The sequence below is a fragment of the Lytechinus variegatus genome, chromosome 1, assembly GCF_018143015.1.
Source record: "Lytechinus variegatus isolate NC3 chromosome 1, Lvar_3.0, whole genome shotgun sequence".
NCBI classification, from domain to species: Eukaryota; Metazoa; Echinodermata; class Echinoidea; order Temnopleuroida; family Toxopneustidae; genus Lytechinus; species Lytechinus variegatus.
The window spans coordinates 80,330,605-80,343,437 of record NC_054740.1 but is presented as its reverse complement, the minus strand read 5'-3'; the positions used below and the strand labels follow the sequence as shown (position 1 = coordinate 80,343,437).

The 12,833-nt window shown below is 36.4% G+C and overlaps 2 protein-coding genes across 2 annotated transcripts in view; one reads left to right on the top strand and one right to left on the bottom strand.

Annotated features, from left to right (window-relative positions):
- The window catches only part of LOC121424691 (DNA topoisomerase 2-alpha-like), a 41,795-nt gene extending 29,526 nt beyond the window's left edge, over positions 1-12,269 (bottom strand). The window contains exons 1-7 of the mRNA XM_041620441.1: positions 11,782-12,269; positions 5,947-6,162; positions 5,269-5,356; positions 4,580-4,643; positions 3,582-3,727; positions 1,489-1,586; positions 407-619 (exon numbers count right to left, since the gene is read on the bottom strand). Of these exons, the coding sequence (XP_041476375.1) occupies positions 407-619; positions 1,489-1,586; positions 3,582-3,727; positions 4,580-4,643; positions 5,269-5,356; positions 5,947-6,162; positions 11,782-11,820 (864 nt within the window). The 5' untranslated portion in view covers positions 11,821-12,269. The remainder of the gene's footprint in view (positions 1-406; positions 620-1,488; positions 1,587-3,581; positions 3,728-4,579; positions 4,644-5,268; positions 5,357-5,946; positions 6,163-11,781) is intronic.
- Positions 7,068-7,555, top strand: LOC121424699. Its single transcript, XM_041620451.1, has one exon. It carries the CDS (start codon positions 7,114-7,116, stop codon positions 7,519-7,521), a length of 408 nt encoding a protein of 135 aa, XP_041476385.1. The 5' UTR covers positions 7,068-7,113; the 3' UTR covers positions 7,522-7,555.
- Positions 12,270-12,833: the final 564 nt, after the last annotated feature.

The window sequence follows — 12,833 nt, the reverse complement described above, 5'->3', positions numbered from 1 at the left end:
TGCATCTCAGAAATACACTAATATTAATTATAAATCATGACTGTACTTCATTTGATCTTGCACATATGTTTTTATATTCTCGGCAGATGATTTGATGCTACTGAAGTTTTGGATCAACAATTTGTTTACTGTCATCACTTGACACTGGCTTTGACCTTACTGTGAAAAAGGTCAAAATAATTACTTTTCCTGCTTTTCAATGAAAATGAGAAGCGATAACATGCACAAATGAGGAAAGTGAAACCTAGCTTTGCAAAAGCGTCGACTAAAAACCTTCTTTACTCTAGACTTAAACTACGGTCAGCCACAAAAATGCTATCCATTATTATGATGTCTTGGGTACTTTACCACCAAAACCCCAGAAATTCATCACTATGGTAAGAAGAAATGATCTGTGGCTACTCACTGGAAGACGCTTTTCATTCAAGAAGACCTTGAGGCCTTTGTTGGCTCCTGCAATATCATACGCCCTCCTGGTCAGAAGAGCCATGGTATCATCATCAAGCTCTGTCATCTTGAACTTTGACAAGTCAGGATTAAAGGTCACCTCAGTGAAATCACTCCCATCAAACGGAGAGATCTTGGGTGGAGTTGTCTTGGACATGTTGCTATGCCACGACTGAAGATTTGACAAATTAAAGCATATTGTCAAACAAAATTGAAGAAAAAAACAACAATATAGAATTTCACATTTATCTTGCTTTATTTGAGAATAATGAAATTTATTCTTTGAGATCTTTCTCAACTGTTAATCCCTAAGTTCTATCTCCACATGAATTCTAATGATATCAACAAATGCACTGTATTTTCTTCATTTTTTTCAAGAAAAGTGAAGAAAATAATTATTCTATAAAAAAAATGGGTGTAATTAACAATTACATCCACTTAGAGCTGCAAATTATTGCAATAAGATCAACAATATTTTTACTATCTTCAATGAACAAATGGTATTGGGTAATGGTATATGTATTTTGGAAAACCATTCATGTTTCAGACAAGAATCCTGCACTAAAAATTTTTATACATCACTGAGGTAAAGTTATAAAACCGATAAATTTTCCCTACAATCCCCAACTAAATTTTTTTTTAAAGACAATTTTGCCTAGAAATTTTGCTTCGTTAACGATGTTTGAAATCATGTGAAATTTCATGTAGGACAAACTATGTCTCATTGTAAATTCTATGGCGATAGATAAGCAAATACACAAATATGCAAAATTCTGCAGTGATTGCTCATTTTTTCACCAAATTAGAATGAGAGCCCTAAAAAGAGCAGATATCAAAGAAAAAAATGGTATACCGAGACAAGACATGACATAAAATCAATATCAACTTAACTAATCTGTACAGACAGGGACAAAATTGATAAAACATACACTCCTAAGAGTTTTTTAGCATATATCTGCAATATGCAATCCTGAGACAGCTACAAAATGAATTTATTTTCAGTTTCCTTAAAACAAAAACAGTTCAATTGTCTAAATTTACCTGCTTGAACTTCTTCTTGTATTCTTTACAAGCTGTGATCACTGTGAACTTTGTGCTGAAGATATTGCAGAGTTTAGCTCCATACCCATTTCGACCACCTTTTGAAGAGAGAAAAAAAGCAGCTCATGAGTAAGCCAACATAAACAAAGAGATGACACAAAAATGAGTAGTATATCAAGGTATACAGTCTACATATTTGAAATTCCATCTTAAAGTCATCATTTTTTTTGTTATCCTATAATATCAACCTATCATAGGGACAGTGATTTTCCGCGATCGCGGAAAACAGACGGAATTCACGGAAATGGCCTTTTGAAATGGAAAGTGGCATTTCAAACGGAAAATCACAGAATACACAGAACAGCAACATAAATTACTCCAAAATTTCAATAAAATACGAATATTAAATGGCCACAAAACCTCACAAAACACGATCTAACTTCACCACAATCACAACAAAATCAACACATCGTGACTGCTCTTCACTCCTTCACACCCGATCCAAAACATTCACATGCAGGTCGTGTTTTGTTGCCCTCTACGTTTGAAAATGTACAGCACGATCTTGAAATCCAAAATGGCGGGTAGAATGAAATCATTGACTGCTCTAAACGATGTCCAAAACCCCCAAAAATTATCTATAAAAGTTCATTCAACAGTGAAATATTGCTAGAAATGTGAAAGGTGAGGATGTATTCATGTTAGATATATGTATCAAAATATTTTTTGTGCCCGGATAGATCCGATTAGAGAGGATTCTACTGCGTTGTTGGTACAGTGACAGATCCAAATTTTGACCAGCACGAGCGTTAACTTGTGTTATTGCTACTGGATGGGTAAACGGAATTGTCACTTTTCCGTGTGTACAAAGTCTATGGGGAAACGGAATTTCCGTTTTCTGACATGCCGAAACAGAATTTAAGATTTTCTGTAACGGAAAAGGCAATTTGTTGAAACGGAAAATCACAGTCCCTACTATCAATCTATATCAACCTTATCTTTAAAAAATTACATCCCATTAATGACAGCTTAATTGAGAGCTGATGGATTTATGGCACCTTGGGATTTATGATTCCAACTAGATTTCATGATTTCAACAATAAAAAAAGAGAGAAGTGGAATGCCTCTGGCCGTCTCACCTGCATCACGCGGTTCAATATAGCAGCAGTGCTGACTTTGAATACTACTCTAACTCGCACAAGATGTTCAGTGATACATGGTTACTCTTATGTCCACTTTTTATGAACTAGACCAATAAACTTACAGAGATATGATGGTTATTCAACAAAAAACCCCAACATGGCCAAAGTTCATTGACCTTACATGACCTTTGACCTTAATCATGTGACCTGAAACTTGAACAGAATGTTCAGTGATACTTGATTACTCTTATGTACAAGTTTCATGAATCAGATCCATAAACTTTCAAAGTTATGATGGTAATTCAACAGATACACCCAATTCGGCCAAAGTTCATTGACCTTTGACCTTGGTCATGTGACCTGAAATGCGCACAGGATGTTCAGTGATACTTGATTACTCTAATGTCCAAGTTTAATGAACTAGACCAATAAACTTTCAAAGTTATGATGGTAATTCAACAGATACCCCTGATTCGGCCAAAGTTCATTGACCCTAAATGATCTTTGACCTTAATCATGAGACCTGAAACTTGCACAAAATTTTCAGTGATGCTTGATTACTATTATGTCCAAGTTTCATGAATCAGATCCATAAACTTTCAAAGTTATGATGGGAATTCAACAGATATCCCCAATTCGGCCAAAGTTCATTGACCCTAAATGACCTTTGACCTTGGTCATGTGACATGAAACTCTAATAGGATGTTCAGTAATACTTGATTAACCTTATGGCCAAGTTTTATTAACTAGGTCCATATACTTTCTAAGTTATGACGTCATTTCAAAAACTTAACCTCAGGTTAAGATTTGATGTTGACGCCGCCGCCGTCGGAAAAGCGGCGCCTATAGTCTCACTTTGCTTCGCAGGTGAGACAAAAAACTGCCCCCCCCTTTGAGCTATACATGTATGTACATGAGGTTAAGAAATGGGACTCAACCATATAAATTTACCTGTAACTTTTTTCTCTTCGTCGTCATAGTTACTGGATGTTAGGAGATGCCCAAAGATCATTTCTGGTACAAACATCTTCTCCCCTTTGTGTTCTACCACAGGAATACCTTTCCCATTGTTCCAAATTCTGATGAGATTCTGCTCCCTGTAGAAGGTTAAAGAACAACACAGGATTTCAGGAAAGAAAAGGGGAACCATGTCATTTCATTGTTTTGGGGGAGTTGTTTCATTAAAATTGTCAGAACTAACTAAATTGTTAGCTATGACAGTTACCACATTAAAAGTCAGGGATCCATGTTGTTCAAGAAATCAACACAAAGATTCAATATAAATTGTTGGAGCTGACAATCAGCCAGTGCAGATATTTTTTTAACGAGACGTCTAAATCCTGGTCTACAAGTTAAATCCTTAATAGCATATGAGACGCTAGGCAAAGTATAATCAACTATAAATGACAAGCATATTATTCATTTGAACATTTAAGTGAAGATTGCCTCCAGTTTCATGATGATCTAAGAAACCACAAACTAATTAAAGACAATGCCTTAACAATATTCAAACTTTAACATTTATCTTCTGCATTAACAAATCAAGGAAAAAAAATAATTTGAAGAACTTCAAGCTAGATGCATGTAAACAAAAGTTTAACTGAATTTCTGATAGGGGACTTTAAAATAAACTATAATTCACGGTGGAAAGGTCTTATGATTCATGAACAAATGTCATATACATGTAATATACTATTCTAGAAAATTCCTAAAGTTGAAAAGTCATTATCTCACTCTAACCCTAAAAGACTCTCCATTGCCCAAAGTGCCTGAGGCTGAAGTAAAAATTTATTTCACATGGTCAGGCAACAAGCGACTGGCTCCACTGATGTAAATGTACCTTTCTAATATTACCCTCCTTTCTTGTCAAATGTTGGGGTTAAGAAATTATAATTCTCTCCATATGAAAACGAAATAAAATTATCTCTAAAGGAATCATCTTTACTTACTTATCCAAAGTGATCTTGATGCAGTCCATTTTTGGATCCCTTTGCTTATTGTCAGCAGCATTTACTGTCAAGATGAAGAATGGTAAGTATTAATTCACTAATGGGAAAATTAAAAAGAAACTTAACAGACAATTTTAATAATAAGAAATGTGCCATCAAGATTGGATTTTTACAGGTTGTACTATCTATCTGGGTCTGTTGTCTTAATAGTAATAAAACTTATATTTTTTTTAATTTCCCCTTTGTTTAAAATTTCAATGATGAAACATCATATTATTATAAGTGCTGGATTATTGCACTGATGAAATCATTCCATGTCACTGCTCATTTAACTAGCATTTCCTGTGGGGGAGCTGTGGTCTAGTGGTTACGAATCTTGTCTTTCAATGAGAGGGACATGGGTTGGACTCCCAGCCATAGCATGTTTTCTTTCAGCAAGAAATTTATCCACATTGTGCTGCACTCAACCCAGGTGAGGTGAATGGGTACCCGGCAGGATTAATTCCTTGAATGCACCAAGCACCTTTAGCAGCTGGAGCTACAGCCAGGGTAATATATAGTGCGCCATTGAATAGGAAACTAGATAAATCAGCGCCTCATGAATGCTATATATCATTATTATTACCTTATGAATCTGATTCTTATGTCATGTTTGTTTAATAAGCATAATGATATTAATAGCAACGTACCAAGGATTTCATCAAAGATCTTGTAGAGGCCTCGTACATAGGTCACATCTCTGTTCACCATAACACCATTGTCAATTACCCACATTGTCTATATTGGTCAAAGATAAAATACAAATTATCATTAGCAGCGTATCTTAGGTAAGAATCAATCATACAAAAAATGTAATAATCTATCACTATCTGTTTGGTAAAAAAATGTAAGACTAACTATTCAAATATCTTTGAACATACTGTCAATACTCACTAGATCACCATATGACAATTTTCCGATATGAAACATGAATTTGTTATACCATAGAATTACAGGACATTAGAGAAACATGATTAAAACCAGTAGAATATCACCACAAGCAAAAAGGAGTGGTTGAAAGAGCTTTTATATCTGAAAAATACATTACTTTCCTTTGTAACTGTAAAATATCATATTCAAAAGATTCTGTATTAGGGCATTGCTTGAACACTTAACCTTTTTTCTTCCAAAATCATAATTTTCACTTTCTTGGTGGCCTGCCAACTTGCCAAGTAAATTTGGTGGCCCTATAACAATAAAACATTACAATTTATCAAGACTTTGGTAGCCCATCCGGACCACCAAGTGTTGGCTTTTGCAGAATTTTGGTGGCCCTACTCTCATTTTTGGTTGCCCTGGGCCACTGCTAATGTCATGTCCTGGCTTACCTCTGTGACTGGCTCTGTAGACCCAATATATGTGTCTGGACGGATCAGGATATGCTCCAACTGAGTCTTCTTCTGGTAGATGCGTTCCACCGACAGTTTCTTCTTCCCAGCTGGTTTCCCGTCTCCACCGCCCATCTCTGGAAGATCGGGGATGTCATCCTTCATCTGTTCTTTCTTAGCAGTCTTGGCCTTCTCCTTCTCCTTATCAAATAATGTCTAGAAACATAAAGAAAATCATGATAGTCATACACATCTGGATCTATCAAAAATAAGAACTACAGTAGTATGCAATCTACCAAGTACTATGATGAGAATTAAAGGAAACCAAAACCCAAGAAGAGAAGCAATCTTATTGGAAAGAGTAAAATGAGCGAGAGGAACAATATAAAACAAGTTTCATCTATAAAAATTGGTTATGAAACATGCAAGTTATGGATGTTTAAAAGACTTGTATTTTTAATGGGGATCCTTAAATTGGCCACCATGCTTCAGAATCACAGATTTTGTGGATAATTCTCCCATTTGTTTTGTACACAAATTTTCAGATTTTCCCCATTATCTTCCAAATTGCATCTTTCCTCCTTCTGAGCATAACATACATGTACAGTATGTCATGGGAAAATATCAGTAGACAAGGCCCTTCAACTTATCTCACCCCTGGGGAAGAGAAGGCAATTGTCGACTGGGCCATTCAAATGGCCAAAGTTGGTTTAGGTCAAACCAAAGAAAACATCAAAGATGTAAGTATTTTGACAATATTTTTGAAATAATAACATTCATCACTCGCTTTGGTGGTATTCAGTTTGTCATTCTCAACCAGGGAATATTGGAAAACTATCATATGCTTATTTCAAAGTGAAATAACTACGACTGAAAAATAAAATGCATAAATATACTATCATACATCTGTTATATTCTTTTTGGAGATTAGCAATTAAATGATACACCAGCTTTAAGTGGTACTACCATTTGCTGTGCTCAATTGATCATAACAGAAATTAATGATGCCATATCCATTCGTATCACATTTCTTTTAATAATATAGTAAAAATAGTGATAAATGTTGAAGTACATGTAGTGAACCTTACTTACATATATAAAGCTTATAGTGTTTTGTCTTTTCTCTTTGTTTTTATTTGCAGGTAGTGAAGAACATGATCAATAAAAATGGAAGGAAGACACCATTTACCAACAACAGGCCAGGTGACAAAATGGTTTGTGAGATTTCTCACCAGAAATCCGAGGCTTGTCTTCTGGAAATCCCAACCGATAGGCAAGGAGAGGGCCATTGTTACCCCTGGCCGAATCAATCGATGGTTCAAAGAATCAGAGGCCTACATGTATCTGGAGGAAGTGGGGGCCATGAGCATCCTCTTTGAAGGAAGGCGGATGTTCAATGGCGATGAAAGTGGCTTCCCACTTGGCAGGCGCAAGGGGACCAGAGTTCTTGCAGAGAAGGGATCGAAAATCGTCCACGAGGTGAGGAACTCCGACAAGACGCAGATCACCGTCTTGGCAACAATGAACGTGTCGGAGATTTCCTCCCTCCTGTCATTATCGTTCCAGGTAAACTGACAGAGGCTTGTGGGCGGTATACGACGGACGTACCCCGCGGAGCATTCTTTGCAGCAACCGACAGCGGATGGATGGACTCCAAGTCCTTCTTCGCCTTCGTTGCAAATCTCTTCCATCAGTTTCTCACTCAACACAAAATTCTGAGACCTGTTCTCCTAATGACGGGGTAATAATATGCTGTAACGCGCTTTGGGCCATTCTGGGAAAAGCGCTTTCTAAAAATTGGCTATTATTATTAATGGTGGATGGCCATAGCACTCACCAATCATCGGAGGTTGCTAGTTTCTACCAGAGAACGGAATCATCTTATACAGGCTTCCGCCTAAGCCACACACTTACTTCAACCCTGTGATGTTTCCCTCTTCAGGTCATTGAAAGCGGAATGGAACATTGCATTGGATACTTCTTGACGAACTCTACATTCGCCGGAGTTTTCAGGAAAGCCTGGGAGAGAGTGGCATCATGAACAGCGATAGCAATCAACGGATTCAAGGCTGCTGGGATCTTCCCCTTCACGAAATATTACAAAAAAGATCATCTTCAATTTTCACAGCAGCATCTGGTAGCACGTCATCTACGTCTGCACCAGAGGAAGTAGACCAACCATCCACGTCGAGACAGGCGACTGATGTAATTCCTCAACATCCAACCCCAAGGTTGAGTTCTAAGGATCGTGTCAATGTTTGTGACAGACAGGCATTCTCCGTGGCTGACTTCGTCTCCCCTGCTCTTCACGAATATATAAGGTTTCCACAGGTAGAATTCTCAACCGGAAAGAGGCATGAGCAGTTACCAGAAACAATATTGGGGGAAGCCTTCCTTGAATTCCTTCAGGAGAAAGAAGATAACAAGAAAAAAGAAGAACGGAAAAGAGAGAGACTCGAAGAGCGTCAAAGAGCTAAGAAGTTAAAAGAAGAACAGCTCCGAGTGAAGCGAGAGAAGAGAGAAAAGGAAGCCATGGAGAGGAGGAAAAAGGAAGAAGAGAATGACAGGGGAAAAGAAAACGCGAGACGAAAAGCAAAAATCAACCCCGTAAGCAACCTCACCTGCAAATAGATCCAAATATTTGTTGCATGTGTCAAGTAGCATACAGAGAGGGTGAATAGTGGATCGGCTGTGATTTCTGCAATCGGTGGATGCATCATGAATGCTCTGAAGTTTGGGGACTCACCGATGCAGAAACCACAGCAACTATAGATGTATCGCTGTCCTACATGTCAAAAAGAAGATTTACCCTTTCTTTTAATGTACCACTATATGTATTTCGAATTTTAATTATTTTAGTCATTCAAAGTACAAAAAAGATACTTCCTTGGCTAGGGTAAATTCATAATATTCTGATGTACATGAATTCAGAATGAAAATAAAAAAACATATAAATTTGAAGGGACATGTATCTGCATATGTCCAGTATATGTCCAAAGATTTATAATGTTTCTTGAAAGTTCGGTATGCACTCGATATCTTTGATACAGGTTTAAAACTCTATTGCAAAGATGCTCAGTATCAAAATGATAAGTGTATGTGACATTTGATAACAATTTATCAAAGAATTCTATTGCAAAGATGCTCAGTATCAAAACGATAAGTGTACATGTACATGTATGTGACATTTGATAACAATTTAGAAAGAACAGGGCCATAGCCACGGGGGTCCCTGGGTTCCAGGGTGTCATAAACAACTGTTGTAACTTTGTCACTATGGAAACTATCATGGCAAAATGGCTCAGCAGCCAATCACAATCCAGGTTTCCTTGGCAGTTGCCATATGATGGCAAAGTCACAATGATTGTAACTCTTTATTAAACAGGTCCCTCGTCCCTGATCATACATGTAAGTACAAAAAGTGCTTAGAAGTATAAAAAATCCCCTCGCTCTTCGTGCTCACATTATTTGGTAGGTGGAGTGAATGATTGACTGCAACTGATCATGAAAGAGAAAGATTCGCTTTTTATAATTCGTAACCCCTTCATAGAAAATCCTGGCTACGGTCCTGAAGAACTACATGCATATATAGCCAAGACGTTAAGTTTCAAATGAGAACTGACGTTTGAATACTTAGTTGTGTCTTTTGTAAATTGTAAAAAAAAATGATTTCATATTATACACGATATAGAAGGTGTCTCTTCTATGAATAAAAATATAAGTAATTAATTCGAATAAACAAGTCTTATAATGAACCAAATGGATAAAGTTTCAAGAACAAACTTTGAAATAAATATAAGCAATAAATATGTTTCTTATTGAAAATGAAATTCATCATCAAATGTCTATTTCAAGTTATAAATACAATATGATAATATTTCATTGTGCAACATTTCTTTCAAGATATATGCTTATTTTATATACCTAATATATAAAGCATTGGAAATTTTAATTATATTCACCAGAATAAGAAGATTTTACTGTTATCAAATAAATATATTTCAATTCAAGTTATTGTACTTATTAAACAGTTTCAATTGTCAAATATATGATATATACAAACTTATTCCATCAGATTGATGTTGAAAAATCCTATGAGGAATACATGAATAAATTGCATTTCATATACATGTAAATTACCTGTCCTAAAGAAAATATGAGGAAAAAAAATTAAAAGAGCAAAGTATTGCCCAAGTTTCATTACACGACGCAAGCGTCTGTACTGTGGGTGAAGAACAATAGAAAACAAGATGGCGGCGTAAACATCGGGCAAGTCTCTTCCTTCTTTTCATGATATTTTTCTCATTTTTTAATGAATACTTGTCTAAAAATAAAATCCATAGCGTGGAAATGTCGGAAATGAAGTTGTATTGTATCCCATGTACATGATTTAGGGCTAGATCTTTTAGAGAGAAAGTAGAAATATCGGGGGCGAAAGTTTCAGGTTTTTTGGTGGTACACACATGTACAGATGTATAGAATAGAAGACCTGGCTTTGTACGAGAGTTACCTTACGTTAGTAAATGATTTTTAGAAGCCTCCTGGCTAAGTCACATGGGACAAGGGCAGATTGAGAGACAGGGCCATCTTTCATTACTAGGTTGAATACATGTGCTGACGGATTGAAATACTAGTGCCAAAAACTATCGCCGTATAATTTGATCGCCCGCGCCACACGGTCGACTGGTTGAATAAAAAAAAAAAACGGAAAAAGAATAACCAGCATTTGCTCATGGAAATAAGACGGGTCTGAAATTCAGGTAAATTCTATATTTCTATAGGCCTATTTGAGGAAACTCTCCAACGGGTTGAATACTAGATCTAGTGCCCTTTACGGTACAGACCACTTGTTCACTGCTACCATCCTGCCTGTGGGGAATCTTCAGGTAGGACTATGGTATGCCAATGTTATACAGAGCACATACTTTAAAAAAATCATTAAAATATCACTTTTGTGACCAAAATTACTAATTTCCATACAGTTGCAATTTATTTTACATTAGTAACTTGGGAATAATTTTTGTATTCACTAGAGCGCTCAAAAACTTGAATTTTGGGCATATTTTGTATACGCCCTCTATTGGTGGAAAGTAATATGGCAAGAAATTTTTCATTTTTTGATCTCTATTTTTAATTAAGAAAAAAATTATTTAAAGTGTCAAATTTAAATAAGAGCCAAGTTATATGAATAATAGGTGTAATGGACAGTAGAGGCGCACGGCCAATATTGGAGACTGTCTCCAATGTGGGAGATTATCTCCAATATCAGAGACTTTTGTAAAGAATTTGGGTATCCAATTTCAGAGACAGTCTCCAGTTTTGGAGACCAATTTCCTTTGTTTACATTTGCGGCAAAAGGATTACCTTGGCGGCAAATAAAAATGTGATAAGCAGATTCCGCATGAAAAATTACCCCTTTTCACTGTCTACTTTAAAAATTCACCATCTACTTTTGTTTTGATAAGGATTTTTGTTGTCAATCACACACAAAACAAATGGGCTTCTGACCTCAGTGAGACAAAATTTTGATTGGAAAAAATCATGCTTTTGTTGGTGTTGTTTCTTTTGTCCTTTTGCAAAGCAAATCTCCAATGGGAGACAATCTCCCATATTGGCCGAGCGCCTCTACTGATGGAAACTGTCAGTCATGTCAGTGTAAAAAAATCAGGCATTTGCCCCAAACAAAAAGAGAAAATAAGCCAAACATTGCCACCCTTATTTTGCCACACATGGAGATATAACTGAGAACAATGTTATATTATTTATAACCTTGTTCATTGAATGAGTGGTACAGACTACTGTACCAGTATATCTCCATAAACATGGTAAACTTACCACCCATTTCAGGTCAATTGATCCACCTTTATCTGCCATTCTCGTCCCTGGGCTTGGCTGACTTGGCTTTCTTGAGAAAAATTTGTGTGGACGTCGACCAAGTCTAGATAAAGAATCTCTCCGCGGGCAAGCGAAACGCTAGTACATGTAGGCCTAATATCCCCGACGAAGAAGGCCTCAGCTGCGGAAGTTACTATCGTAATGAAAGAACGATCTTTGGCTAAAATCGTGCACGGGCTTTGTTACCGGTGACAGTCGGAGAATGTCGGCGACAAAAGAAAAGCCGAAACGGGAGGAATTATCCTCCTAAAATACAACAGAGTTGTCCATTTAAGAGCTACAAAACCACCTTCTCGTTCCCGATAATGTCACCTCCACCAGTAGTAACCTTTAAATCTACACTTGAGCTTGAAATACGACAAGATTCAAGGCTTAAAAACGACAAAAATTTGAGCTGAACGCCATTGACCCCTGTGAATAAAGACCAGCTGAAGTAACGTTATCAGACAAATTCTGCGCTCAAAGCATGCATGCAAGCAAATAGCGCGTGCGATATTTAGTCTACCACAAGCAAAAAAATATAATATAGCAAATGATAATACTATCCTTTATAAATGAATGATGAAAATCAAATCATATATACATAAATAACTACAATATATTTTTATTTTTACATTTTGACTAAAATTAAAAATTTATGCAATCATTATTGCTACTTACTTAGATATGATTTTTTTTTCAAATACTTGGAAAAAGACAAATCTACCAACATTTGAATTTAGCAGATGGTAAAGATACGTCGTAATATGGTGTTATCTTGTGGTATGGTAAATAATTAATAGAGAATATAATAGGCCTACTAATATCTCTATGAGTAACTTTAATCATATATGGTGCCAAACTTGTTGTTTTACCTCGACCCTTGTGTGCTTTCAAATCGACCTTGGAAATTCACCTTCATAGCCCATATATTTCAAATTTTCAGCTCGGGGGGGGGGGGTGCGTTGAAACTATTCATGCAGGGACAATATTTATTTAAACTTGAAAGTTTA